General features: G+C 42.0%; 1 protein-coding gene across 1 annotated transcript; it reads left to right on the forward strand.

The window, feature by feature from the left end:
• Window positions 1-693: 693 nt before the first annotated feature.
• On the forward strand, window positions 694-11,691 carry PVRAP (PVR adaptor protein). The gene is made up of 6 exons (XM_002046479.4): window positions 694-752; window positions 1,831-2,568; window positions 2,881-2,983; window positions 9,827-10,103; window positions 10,162-10,532; window positions 10,592-11,691. Exons 2-6 carry the CDS (start codon window positions 2,039-2,041, stop codon window positions 10,793-10,795), a joined length of 1,485 nt encoding a protein of 494 aa, XP_002046515.1. The 5' UTR covers window positions 694-752; window positions 1,831-2,038; the 3' UTR covers window positions 10,796-11,691.
• The last annotated feature ends 625 nt before the right edge of the window (window positions 11,692-12,316 follow it).

Raw genomic sequence — 12,316 nt, forward strand, 5'->3', positions numbered from 1 at the left:
CACACACGCACACATGCTTCGTTTGCTGTGCCGTGTTTCCGTTTCATTTGTAATTAATTAAATTACTTCCGCTTAAAGTGCGCTACCAACATGGCGCTGCGGTCCATGCCGAGACGTTGGCCGACCCAATCCCCAGATCCAATTCGCAGTCCACAGACCATCGACTTCTCAATTACGTTGCTGCAGTCAAACCCCCCACAGAGCCACCCTTCCTCTCTCTCTCTCTCTCTCTCTGTCGCCCTCTGCCTCTCTGCCGCTCTGTTCATTGCGTTGTAATTAAGAAGACATTTCACCCGGGCATCCTTTAATCTGTGCGTTTTATTTGCGTCCTTTTGGGTCGGCAGCCGGTTGCGACTTGTTGTTTACTTCGTCGCACGAGTGCACCCGATTCCGTGTGTTCCTTGTGCCCTAAGATTTGCTTTGGTCTTGCTGTAGTCCTGCCAGCGCTGTGGCTGCCGTTTTAATCTGTGGCAATGGCTGCTCTGTCTGTTGAGTTGAACTGGTTGTTATTTCTTGGCCAGGCGCACGCTTGATTAGACGCCTAATGAGGTGTTGACTATGGCCATCTAATGATTGCCACACACATTCACACATACACACACACACACATGCAGACAAGTGCCTTGCTTTAAAGTCAATTTTAATTAAATTTTTATAAAGCTTTTAACACATTTTTTTCGCTCCGTTTTATTGCAGCTGCAAACGTGGCCCACTGACTGCTCAATGAAAAGTTTGGTTGCCGTCGAACCAATGTGAGTATGCAAATGAACACACACACACACACACACACTCACACACACAAGTATGCTGCTTTTGTTAGCGCTTTGCATTTCACTTTCATTAGCTGCTGCCCCCAAAAAGTATGCTATGAAATTGTGAAACCAACTGCCAGCAGGCAAATGCTTTTGCGTATTTGATTCGTTTTCATTTGAAACACCAAATCGAATTAAATAAATAAAAGCTTACAACAAAAACACAGACCCAAATACATGTGTAAAACTAAAAAACAACACTTAACTCTCCCCCTCTCTCTTTGCTTTACCTTTTATTTACATGAAATTCGGACCTGCACACAATTAAAATTCAACTAAAATTGAAAATGAAATTCGCAAAAAAAAAAACATTACAAAAACACACGCAACAAACGGCATTCAAAAATTGGCAACTAATTGGCAAAAAATATTCAACTGTGAAATTGGCAAACTACAATAAAAAAAAAAAATAAAAATACTAATATAAAAATACCAACAAAAATACTGTGCTGCCCGCTTCAAACAACCACCCACAACAAAATCATATTAACAACAACAAACAAACAACAATAATCATCATCATCATCAACATGAACATCATCATCATCATCGCCATGAACATCCTGCAAAATCCTGCTATTTATGCGCTTTGTGACGTCATATTGCCGCGACCCCTGACCAACCAAATCGCTAACAACCCCTGTGGCCGTGCCCAACCCCTAACCTCGCCCCCCTTCCCATTGTTGTCGCTTGTATTTATGTGCATTTTTGTGGCTGCCAAAACCCCTCAACTCCCGCCACGATGGCAACCAAAAATTTTCATATGCGTTTTCATTTTCGCTTTCTATTTGCCGTTTTTATGCAACCATCTGCCCCGCCCCCTTGCGCACTGCGCCAATTTTTGTTTATGCTTCACGCTTTCGATTTTCATTTTCCTTCGTTGTTTTTTTTTTTTTTTTTTTTTTGTTGCTTTTCGTTGCCAATTTCCGCTTGAATTAATTCTGTGTTTAAATCTGCGTCTGGTTGTCCTCGACCGGCTCCTCATCCTCCTCCTCCTGCTACTTCTCATCGCCTGCAGTTTGCTGAAGTAGCGCACGACCCCTGCGGTTAGTGGCCCCCACTGTACAAAATTTAATAAAGCCCGCAGCTGCTCCCCTCCCTACCCCACCCCGCTACTTGTACGTGTGCGGGGGTGTGCTGTCCGGACTGGGATCACACGCAGCGCGACAAAAGCCGCCCGCAGCGCTTTTATATGCGCACATAATTCAAAAACACTGCAAAAGTTAATGCCCAAAAGCGACGGCGCAATGATAACCAACAATAATTTGGATTATGAGAAGAGCTGCCTGACAGCGGCCACAGCAGCAGCAGCAGCAGTAGCAGCAGACGCTGCGGCAACAATTGCCAGCAGCAACAGCAACAGCAACGGCAGCGCCAGCAGCAGCAACAACTCATCACCCACCGCCGACAACCAAAACAATTCCAATTCGAATTCGAGCTCTCATTCGATGAATTCCAATAACAGCCCGAGCTCATACTTTAATCGGTTCGATAATCGCATTGCCGCCAATCTGGCAGCGGTCATAACAGGCGCCCGTTTCCGCTCCTCCTCCTGCAGCAGTCGCCAGCAGCAGCAGCAGCAGCAGCCACCCAACAGCCACGCCCGGCAGGTAAACAATGGCTCGAGATCCTCTTACCACTACCTGAGCGCAACACGTGGTCGATCAACATTGAGCAATGCCACAGCCACGCCCCCATCGCCAGCCAGCCTGGGCAGGCGACGACCATTGCACCTTTTCACCCAGGCGAATCTCAAGTAAGTAATTAGCTACACTCAACAAAATTTGTAGACCTAAATTTAACAAAAGTTGCTTTAAAATTAATATTATGCCTTATTTGAGAAAGTATTTTTTAAATACATTTTAAAGCAATTTTTGTAAATTTGGTAACTAATTTTTTCGTCGAGTGTACTTAGCGTTTCCTTAGCAGCAACTGCGCCCTTAAATATCCCCATCCTCTAAGCTTAATCATGCTCATCGCACACTCAACCACCACAAAAATCACTTTACACTAATTTAACAAAAAATCCAGCTCAGATTTTGAAAATGATATATGCCTCTCTCTATAGCTGCAATGAGAACGAGAAGGTGGCGCAAACGCCCAGCTCCGATGAGGATAACTCGCCCACAGAGCTGAACAATTGCAAGCGCCTCACGGACAAGCCGCCACTGGTGAGTAAAAGGAGCCCAAATTAAAGCCACATTGTCAGCCCTATGAACCCGCAAGGAAACCCAAGCATGCTCAAGTAACCACCCAGTAACCCCAACTAACCCCCCAAAGAAACCTCAAGAAAAACCCAAACATGACGCTGAAACCCTTGAAAATGGTTATGCAAAAAAGAGCATAATAGTTTTGGGTAAATGTATGTGATAGGTAGAAGGAAGCATTTCCATCCATAAGTATATATATTCTGGATCAGATAAAGAGTTGAGTCGTTTAAATATATCGATATCAGCAACTACAAAATATAGACTAGAATTTTCAAATTTATATTAAATATAAAATTTTCTTTTTCATTTGTATCCTTCCATTTTCATCTCTTCGATCAAAATCAATTGTGCAATATCGAGACTTAAGCCTAAGTCAAAGATTATGAGAGCTAGATACATCATTTTTGATGGTCTACCCATAATAGACAGCTCCCTCAATTCCTCAGAAAATGTATAGAATATGTTCCTCAAAAGATGCTTGTGCTTGTTCAGATTGTTTTATGCCCTATTCAAGCCCTGATAAAGATCGGACTATAAGCACCAAAGTTAATCAAGAATGCATTTTCAATATATAAAGAGCCAAGGAGAAAAGAAGCGCAGTCGTTAATTGTGATTGCCTATGTATGGATACGAGTTTTTTTTTTTTTAAATATGTATAATTATTTAATAAATGAAGTCCGAATGTCTGTAACGGGTATCTCGTAGTCGTGTAATCTCCTCTAGAGCACACTTGCATATTTGTCCTTTTTTTGGTTACCAAATCGTCTTAAGTTTTCAATCGAAGTACTCAAACTCAACCCCAAGCCCCAAAACCACCACACCCCTCCCCTACCCCTCTCCGCCTTTCTTCTCGTATAGCCCTCAATCATTGCATATTTGATATGTTTGTGCTTTGACTTTGATAAGGGTGTCTTCAACCCCGTCAACTGCGGCCATTTATTGGTTTCTTGTCATACGCAATTTTGTGCGCAAATATTTCCAAAATTTATGAATTTTTCTGTTTTCTGTTGTTGTTGTTTTGTTTTGCTATTTTTGCTTTATTTATTCCGCTGCATTTGACGCTTTCTATGAATTATTGGCAAAATAAAGTGTGCGGCAGAGAAAACAAAAAACATCAAAAGCTTTTGGCTAAGCGCAGCTAAACCTGACGGCTTGGCTCCTTTTGGCTTCTTTTGGCCAGCCCCAGCCCTTTAGCCCCAAATCGCTATCAACTTTTTTTGAGTGTGGGAAAAGTAAAAAAAAGTTGGGTAACTTTTGAAGCAGAACCTAACCTGAACTCTCCCATTCCCTAGCAGACTTACAGACCATTTGCTGTCATTTATATACACTAAAGAAATGGGTAAGGTATGACAGGTTTTATGAAAGGTATGCAACGGTAGGGCAGCGGGTATTTGCAGCTAAAAAAAAGCTGACAATATGTAAAGTTGGTAATTCTAATTATTGCTTATAATTTTAAGAAATCGTTTTCGATACACTGAAGAGGGTTGTCTTAGTTGCTTAGCAAAATCATGACTAATTGGATTACAAGTTTATTGTTAAATTTCTTCGCTTAGCGCACTAATATCGATAATATCGATAAATATCGATTTGTAAGCTTAAGTCTCTAGATTTTGTAGCTTCGAAGATCAATTAGTTTACATAGACAGACGGAAATGGCTAGAAAGCCCCAGCTCTTTGTCCTGATCAAGAATATGTATATATTTCTATGCATACCACATGGGCTGAGAAACTTCCTTTTGCTTGTCAGACACTTATGCATATAAGTAAATTACCCTATTTAACCCTTGCAGCGTGAGTTTTCTAATAATTATATTTTCAGTCTAGCAGGCTTTGTGGTATAACTTCTAAAAGGGTATTCAAACTTTGCTGTGCTATAAGATAAGCGGTCTTTGTGATTGTTCGCCTACAACGCGTATTTTTGGCTATTGTCATAAGACGTACAGATGGAAGGAGAGTTGGAAAGATAGAGAGACAGAGAGACAGGGGAGAACGTTGAACTGTTTCACATGTGCAATGTTTATCAAATGTTTTGTCATTTCTTTTTTTCCTGTCACGTGTTTTTACTTGGAACAGGGCCAGCGTATAGAAACTTAGCAATGCACAACTTTGGCCTTCAGTTGGATGCTGATGCTGATGCCCCGTCTTCGACTTTGAGTTGAGGCACGTTGTTTTCATAAATTTTGCGCCTTAAATATTCATACCGAGCCGGGCCACACATAGAGAGACAGCTGTGCGCAGTCGAGCATAGTCTATGCGATAAGTACGTGCGAGTTTATTCATATGAGAAAGTCGGCGAGAGAGACACAGAAACTGTTAGAGAATCGTGTGTGCTGTATGTGCTGTCCGTGCACAGGGCGTATGCGTAATGTGTTTCTCTTATTTATGGCCCGATTGCTACTGGCGCGCATTATGATGATTACATTTTGAGCTAATGGCCCTTAAATGGAGCAAAAGTGCAGCCAAAATCAACAGTCGACAGCCAAACTCGATTCGCCTGTCACACTTGAAGCAATTGCCGCAAAAAAATTGAAATTCTGCAGCATGGTTAAAATCGAAAGCGAAAACCAATCAGTTGGCTCTAATGGCAAGCCATAAATATTTTCAGCATTCCCCGAATGTAAATACCAAAATGCTTGCCTCAAGGACATGAACGAGAAAGAAAAAAACGCAAAAACAAGAAGAAAAAATATATACAACACACACATATGTCGAAAAAAAAGGGTTCAGCTTTGGCATTTTTCATATTCGGTTTTTTACGTGCAGTTCACAAAGTGAAAGCGGGTATATTGGTTTTGTGCCGTGACCCTCTAGCTGACAAATCTAGAGCTTAAGCTCGAGCTGAAAACATAGGTCTAAGCATATTAACAATTTATTTTTTTTCTTGTACTCCGTAAACACGATAAGCCTACCCGGATCACCGAGTGCCTAGTCTGTTACCAAGCCTCTTAAACTTAAACTATCAGCGTGTCTTCTGAATCCCATTCCTACATCCAAAAACTTAGGTTTTGATTTCAATCTAGTTCGTTTTCCATTTTGAAAATGTTAATGAAACACTTGATTTGGGACAAAACTCATTATGTTCTGGCTTTTACTCAAAACTTTCTAGTTTATAGAAACAATTATGATCTGGCTCAGAGTTACCCAGCTCTTGTTTGGCAACTGGCTTGGCTTAAACATCAGTTTTACGTTAAATAAAACAATGACTTCGCTATTGATCGCATTCGTTTCCAGTTTGCAGCCAGAGTCATTTCCCACTGTGAACAGAGTATTGCGCAGTCGATAATTGCAGTCTGCTGCGTGCTGTTTTGTCAATAAATCAATTTCGTTAAAAACATAACACGCATACGCCACGTGGCAACCGGTTTTGCTATTGCTTGCTGCCTTATGCCTGTGCATAGTTTTTCGATATGCCTCCGACTCGGCTGGCGCTGTCAATAACATCATTCTGTGGCAGGGCGCGATAAGCAAATTAATTTTTGGCGCGCTCAGTTGATGGGGCCTCCTAGGGGAAGGGGCGTGGCAGCAGCGGCTACCCTAATTGTGCCCGTCGGCAAAGTTGCCATCGTCGTCGGCGTCATCGTCGTCGTCGTCGTCGTCGTCTGCTTGGCTGCCTGATTCAATTTCAGATAAGCAAAATAAAGCAGCAGGCAGCGGCAAGTTGCACATGCGACCAAAGACAAATGCGATGGGGCACATTATGCACTTCACCCGCATAACAAGAGCCATACATCGACACACTCACAGACACTCGCCAACATACTCTCTCTCTAGCCGGAAATGACGCGCTGTCTGCTGCTGGGTTTGATCCCGAGTTGCCCTCTGTTGCTGCTGCTGCTGCTGGCGTTGATGCATCGATGCTGTTGACTCGTTGCCGCTAAATGTTTGTTTAGCAACTGCAACACGACAACTCCAGCGAGAGCCCAGGCCAAATATATCGCTACGCCAGCCTCCATTTCCTGGCTGACATTGAGCGACAGCAGTCGACAGACAGCCACATGTGGCTGGGGCACGACACGCCTACTTCTGCTGGTATCATGCGGAGGACCAAATAATATTTTTGGCTCAACTGCCATAAATAATATTTTGTGGCCCGCACCCAGACACGCCCATAAAGGCCACAGAGCCGCCAGCCCTCAATCTGTTGCCTGATTTAAACGTGGCTGACTTTTACCAATTTTGTGGGGCTGTGCCCCTCAAGCAGCCCGGTGCTGACCCCCAAGCAAACAGTTTATTAAATTTGCATAAATGCTCGAATGGAAAATACTGCACGACCACATGCCTCATGCCGCATGCCACATGCGGCACACTGCACGTGCCACCTATTTGGGCAGCTTGCTGCCAGGCAACAGCTGCTGCCAATGTCCCGACTGCCAGTTCATTAAGCCAGCGTTCCAATTAGTCTGTCACACAGTTGCTTCATGGCGACGGCAGCAAATGTAAAATGTGTAAAAACCTTATGAAATTGAAATGAAATTCAATTTGAAACTTGCCAGGAAACATGTCAAAGACAAGCCAGCAAAAGTAAGTGAGAAAAAGCGTAGCAGTACACAAAGCCCTACACAAATATCTCAAAAAATAAAAACAAATACCGAGTTAATCAAAAAATAAGTAATGAAATATGCCCAGGTGCTCGACTTGCAGTGGGTACAGTAAGTACTGCAAAGTAGACTCCAATTTCTGGCTGGCAAAAATAGCACTCCATGATTTCCTATATTTTAGTATAATAATATCGTAAGAAGCTTCTAAGCTTTCCAAAATATTAATTAAATGAAAATTACGGCAACAAGTTTATTAACGTGAGTATAAAATCTAAAAGCTGATAAATGGGTTTCATGTAAGCACAGGATATTATGCCATTGCACAGATTTACTTTTTGAAAACTCGACTAATACTATGACATTAGCATTAATCACCAAACAATCTGCCGGGGCAATCAGCATAAATATTATTGTTCACATATAAAGATTCATATTTGCATATAAGCCCAAAAATGTGTGGAAAAAAAAATAAATCTACAAAAGCTACAGCAAACATATTCAGCTAAGCTTTTTGATGCTGTTTACATAGCCAAGTGTGTGGTGCTGTGTAAATTGTGTAAAAATGAGCTTCGCACTGTGTGAAATCAGTGTGCAATGCGCCGTGAAATATGCAAGGAATGTTTGCTTAAGCAGCCTAAAAGTATGCAGCGCTCGCGCCTGTTAAATTATGCAGCAATGAGCAAACAATTGCTGTCAGGCTTGCCAGGTAATAAAGGCAACCGCCAAATGAAAGCTGCACCGCCGCCGCCACCGCCACGTCTCATTGTCAATGTCGCCTTAAATTATGCCACACACACACAAACACACATACACGGACACGAAGCGCACAAAACTGTAGTCTACTTTCAGACGCAGCCATTGTGAACAACCAGACAGACTTTTCAAAGCCACTGACCCCAAAAAAAGGGAAATAAAAATAAACGAAAAAGAAATATAGCAGAAAAATTATTTTTTCGGGATGGCAAATACTAAATACCCTGGCAGATATAGACTACATAATATATATAAAATATATATAATAAAAATATTAATTGTTATTAAAATCTGTGTGACATTTTTATACATAAGTTCAACACCAAGTTTCCATTGAAAATCAAACTTAAATGTCTCCTTGGAAATAATATGTTAAGAAACTCTGAGCTCGTAAAGATATTTAGCCAAAAATAAGTATGTCTTTTAGGAGTATAAACATAGGACTTTGCTATAAGCAGGTAAATGCGAAGTTTGGTCAAGATATCTGAAAGAACAGAAATAGTGTTTTATATAAGCTCCTTTTAACAGGCCCTTCCTATGGCAGCTATATGATATAGTAGCCCTATTTGGATAAGATATGTAGGGAGAAATCAATGAATGTCTAGTTTGGTCAAGATATATCTTCACAAAACCAAAGAGTGATTCATAAAATAACTTTATCTTCGGCCAGTTGTTGCAATGGTAGCAACTTCGGCATAAGCCAAAAAACGGATTTTGTTTGGAAAAAGACTGATATGTCTATATAAACACAATGCTTCATGCGGATCAAGACAATACAAAGAGTTGATAACCTCAGCGCTGTTTTCTGCAATGCGTCGCACACTTCATGACAATTTGTGCATTCCCTTTTTGCGAGAGTATGGAAAGGCAGGCGTGGCGAACATGATCTCAACATGCGCGCACAAGTGCAGCTGAATTATCGCCGCCTGTTCTCAGTTTCCTTTATGCCCACATAGTTTTTTTTCGCTCTCTTTAGTTTTTTTTTCTCTCCTTTTTTTGCAGTTGTACTACTGTTAGTCCTGCGGCACATTTCCGCTTAGCACGCCACTTCCGCATCCGCCGCAACCGACGCCTTGTAACATTTTAAGCGTCCGTCGCGTGCAATGCGAGTCTGTGACTGCGACCCCCTCCCCCCCCCCCCCCCCCTCAACATCCGTTCCCCTTGAATCCTGTTCCTCCTCCTACTGCTGGTCGGCCTTCAATTTATGCGGCAGCCTTTTATGGCCAGCCCTTTTCTTTGGGTGCACTTCTCTCTGGTAATTCCTAGTCCAAGCATCCGCTTCCTGTTTAAGTGCAGGCGCAAAACTTTTTGTCTAGTTGCGGTTTTTGGTAATAAATTCTTGCGCTTTTTTTTCTCTATTCTTTTTTTTTGGAGCTTGTCTGCGGCACGCCCACGCCCGCCCGTTGCTCAGCTTACAAGGTGTTTAAATTGTAGTTAATTTTGTTGCCACTTGAACGCGCTCTGCCTTTGTATACAGATCCTTTACAGCTACGGCTATGGCTTTTTTTTCAGGTTAAGCGCCTGACCATGGGTCTGCTGCGCCACAACGAGGAGTCACGCCCGCTGGTGGCAAATGTCACCCCGCTGAGTGCAGCTGCATTGTTGAAAGGGGAGAACAGCCAGCCCATCTACTCGAACGGGTATATCAATGAGGACTCGTATATCGATAGCAAATTTGGCGACTCATGCCGCCAATCCCTGACAGCCATACCCATGCTGGACAATGTCAACCTGAACGACAACAGCGAATTCAACCTGAAGAAGCGCTATCTGCGCGAGACCAGCAGCGGTAGGTTTCGCAGAGAAGAAGATAGATCAAATTGCAATTGCAACCGTGTCATTTGCAGCCAACTCCAGTCCCAAGATCTTTGCCAATCGCCTGCGTGTGAACAATGCAGCAGCCGCCGCAGCAACTGCCGCAGCGGCCACGCTGGCAGCGAATCAACGCAGCAGCAGCTTGGCGAATACGCACAACCACGAACTGGAGGCGGAGGAGGAGTCGGATATGGAGCTGAAGGATGCCTGCTGGTATCAGGCGGGCATCTCGCGTGACATCGCCATCGAGGTGCTGCAGAGCAAGAGCCCCGGCGCATTCCTCGTGCGCAAGAGCAGCTCCAAGCCGGGCTGCTATGCGCTGACATTGCGCGTGCCCTCGCCGCCAGGACCCAAGATAGCTAACTATATAATACAGCGTTCGCCACGAGGCTACAAGATTAAGGTAAGTGGGCATTTGAAATTGTTTACGATTAGTTTTGCCCATGTTCGGCCGTTGTTTAGGGCTTTCGCAAGGAGTTCTCCAGCCTGAAGGCTCTGATAACCCACCATTCCGTAATGCCGGAACTGCTGCCTGTGCCGCTGGCCATGCCCAGGCCCACAAACATGTCCTCATCGCGCCGCAATCTGGACGACTTTGATACCTACGATTCGCTCCAAATGCTTCTCAAGTATCTGCGCGCCAAGAATCTCGAAACGGAGCAGTAGCCGTCGTCAGCGATTTATACTCAAGTCTATACGGAAATCGGATCTCATACTAATACAACTTTAGCACAAGATTGCATTTAAGTAAGCATGAAAAGCAAAATAATTTTGCCTAAAAATATTCTATACCAAAAATGTGATACTCTATGAAAAGAAAAAGGACACAAAGAACACACACACACGCTCATACACACACATCAAATACACTACCCAACACGAATAACTGCAAATGAAACGCCTAGCTGATAAATGGTGAAAATAATTCTAGTTTAGTTTGCTTTTTTTTGCAACATGGAAAAGGAAAATGGAAAAGGCTAGGCAGAGTGAAAATGTGAAAGACACTTCCCCACCCTCCTCTACTTCTATATATATAGAATTGTTTGTTTTAACTGACTGATTGATTGACGGACTGATTGACAGATTGACTGATTAACCAACTGGGCGACTGACTGACTGGCTGACTGACTGACTGACTGACTGATTGATTGAATGACGGACTGACAAACCGATTGATTAGCTGACTGACTGATTGACTGACTAATCGACTGATTGACTGAGTAATTGACTGACTGACGGATGGGCTGGCTAACTGACTGACTGGTCGACTGAATGACTGACATACTGGCTAACTGATTGACTAAATGAGTAACTAACTAACTGTGTGTTTGGCCTGACTAATTAATTGAATGGTTGACAGACTGACTGACTGAGTGATTGGTGAGCAACGCACAGCTTAAGGTCGAAGAGCTAGCTTACGTATGTGTGTTTTGCCAATTTTGGAAAGGCCATAAGCAAAAATGGGAGGAAAACTGTTGCATGCAAATTGTGTTAAATGTGGTTAACCGATTGCTTTTTGACTACGGACAGTTTAACTAAATTAAACTCGAACTCTTACCTTATTTGTTTTGATTCTCTGACTCCTTCCAATCCAATTATTCATTTCATAATTCAAACATTTTCCATTGCGCAAAACCTGGCAAAAAAAAAAAATAAAAAAACAAAAACAAATAAAAATTATACTAAATAATTAATATAATAATTAATTAAAAATGATATATATGTATTACAAATTATATGTTAAATGTTGTTGCTGCTTCAATTGTTAAGCGTAAATAAATGTACTAAGCAAAAATTGCATATTTTAAATTAAGATAAACAAATTGCAAACAAAAAAAACCTAAATATGTATATAATTCACTACCGTAACATTATTGAGTAAATAAAGTTATTTAATTTATATACAACCAAAAAAAATGAAATAAAATAAATAAAACATCCCACACATAAATGGAATACTCGAATTTTAATAATAGTAATCAATTTCTCATTATGCAAATTTTGTGCACGGCAGCTGCGCGGCCAAATAAATTTTCGCACGTTAATTATGGGCTGGCCTTTTAAGTGCGACATAATTTCTGATTTATATTTATGGCCATGTCATGCGTTACCCAATTCCGCATGGAATTTAAAAATTGTATTTTGTCGAAAACTAATTAAAGTTCTATTGGCCCAGGAAGCTATTTA

Source organism: Drosophila virilis, chromosome 3, assembly GCF_030788295.1.
Source record: "Drosophila virilis strain 15010-1051.87 chromosome 3, Dvir_AGI_RSII-ME, whole genome shotgun sequence".
Lineage (NCBI taxonomy): Eukaryota > Metazoa > Arthropoda > Insecta > Diptera > Drosophilidae > Drosophila > Drosophila virilis.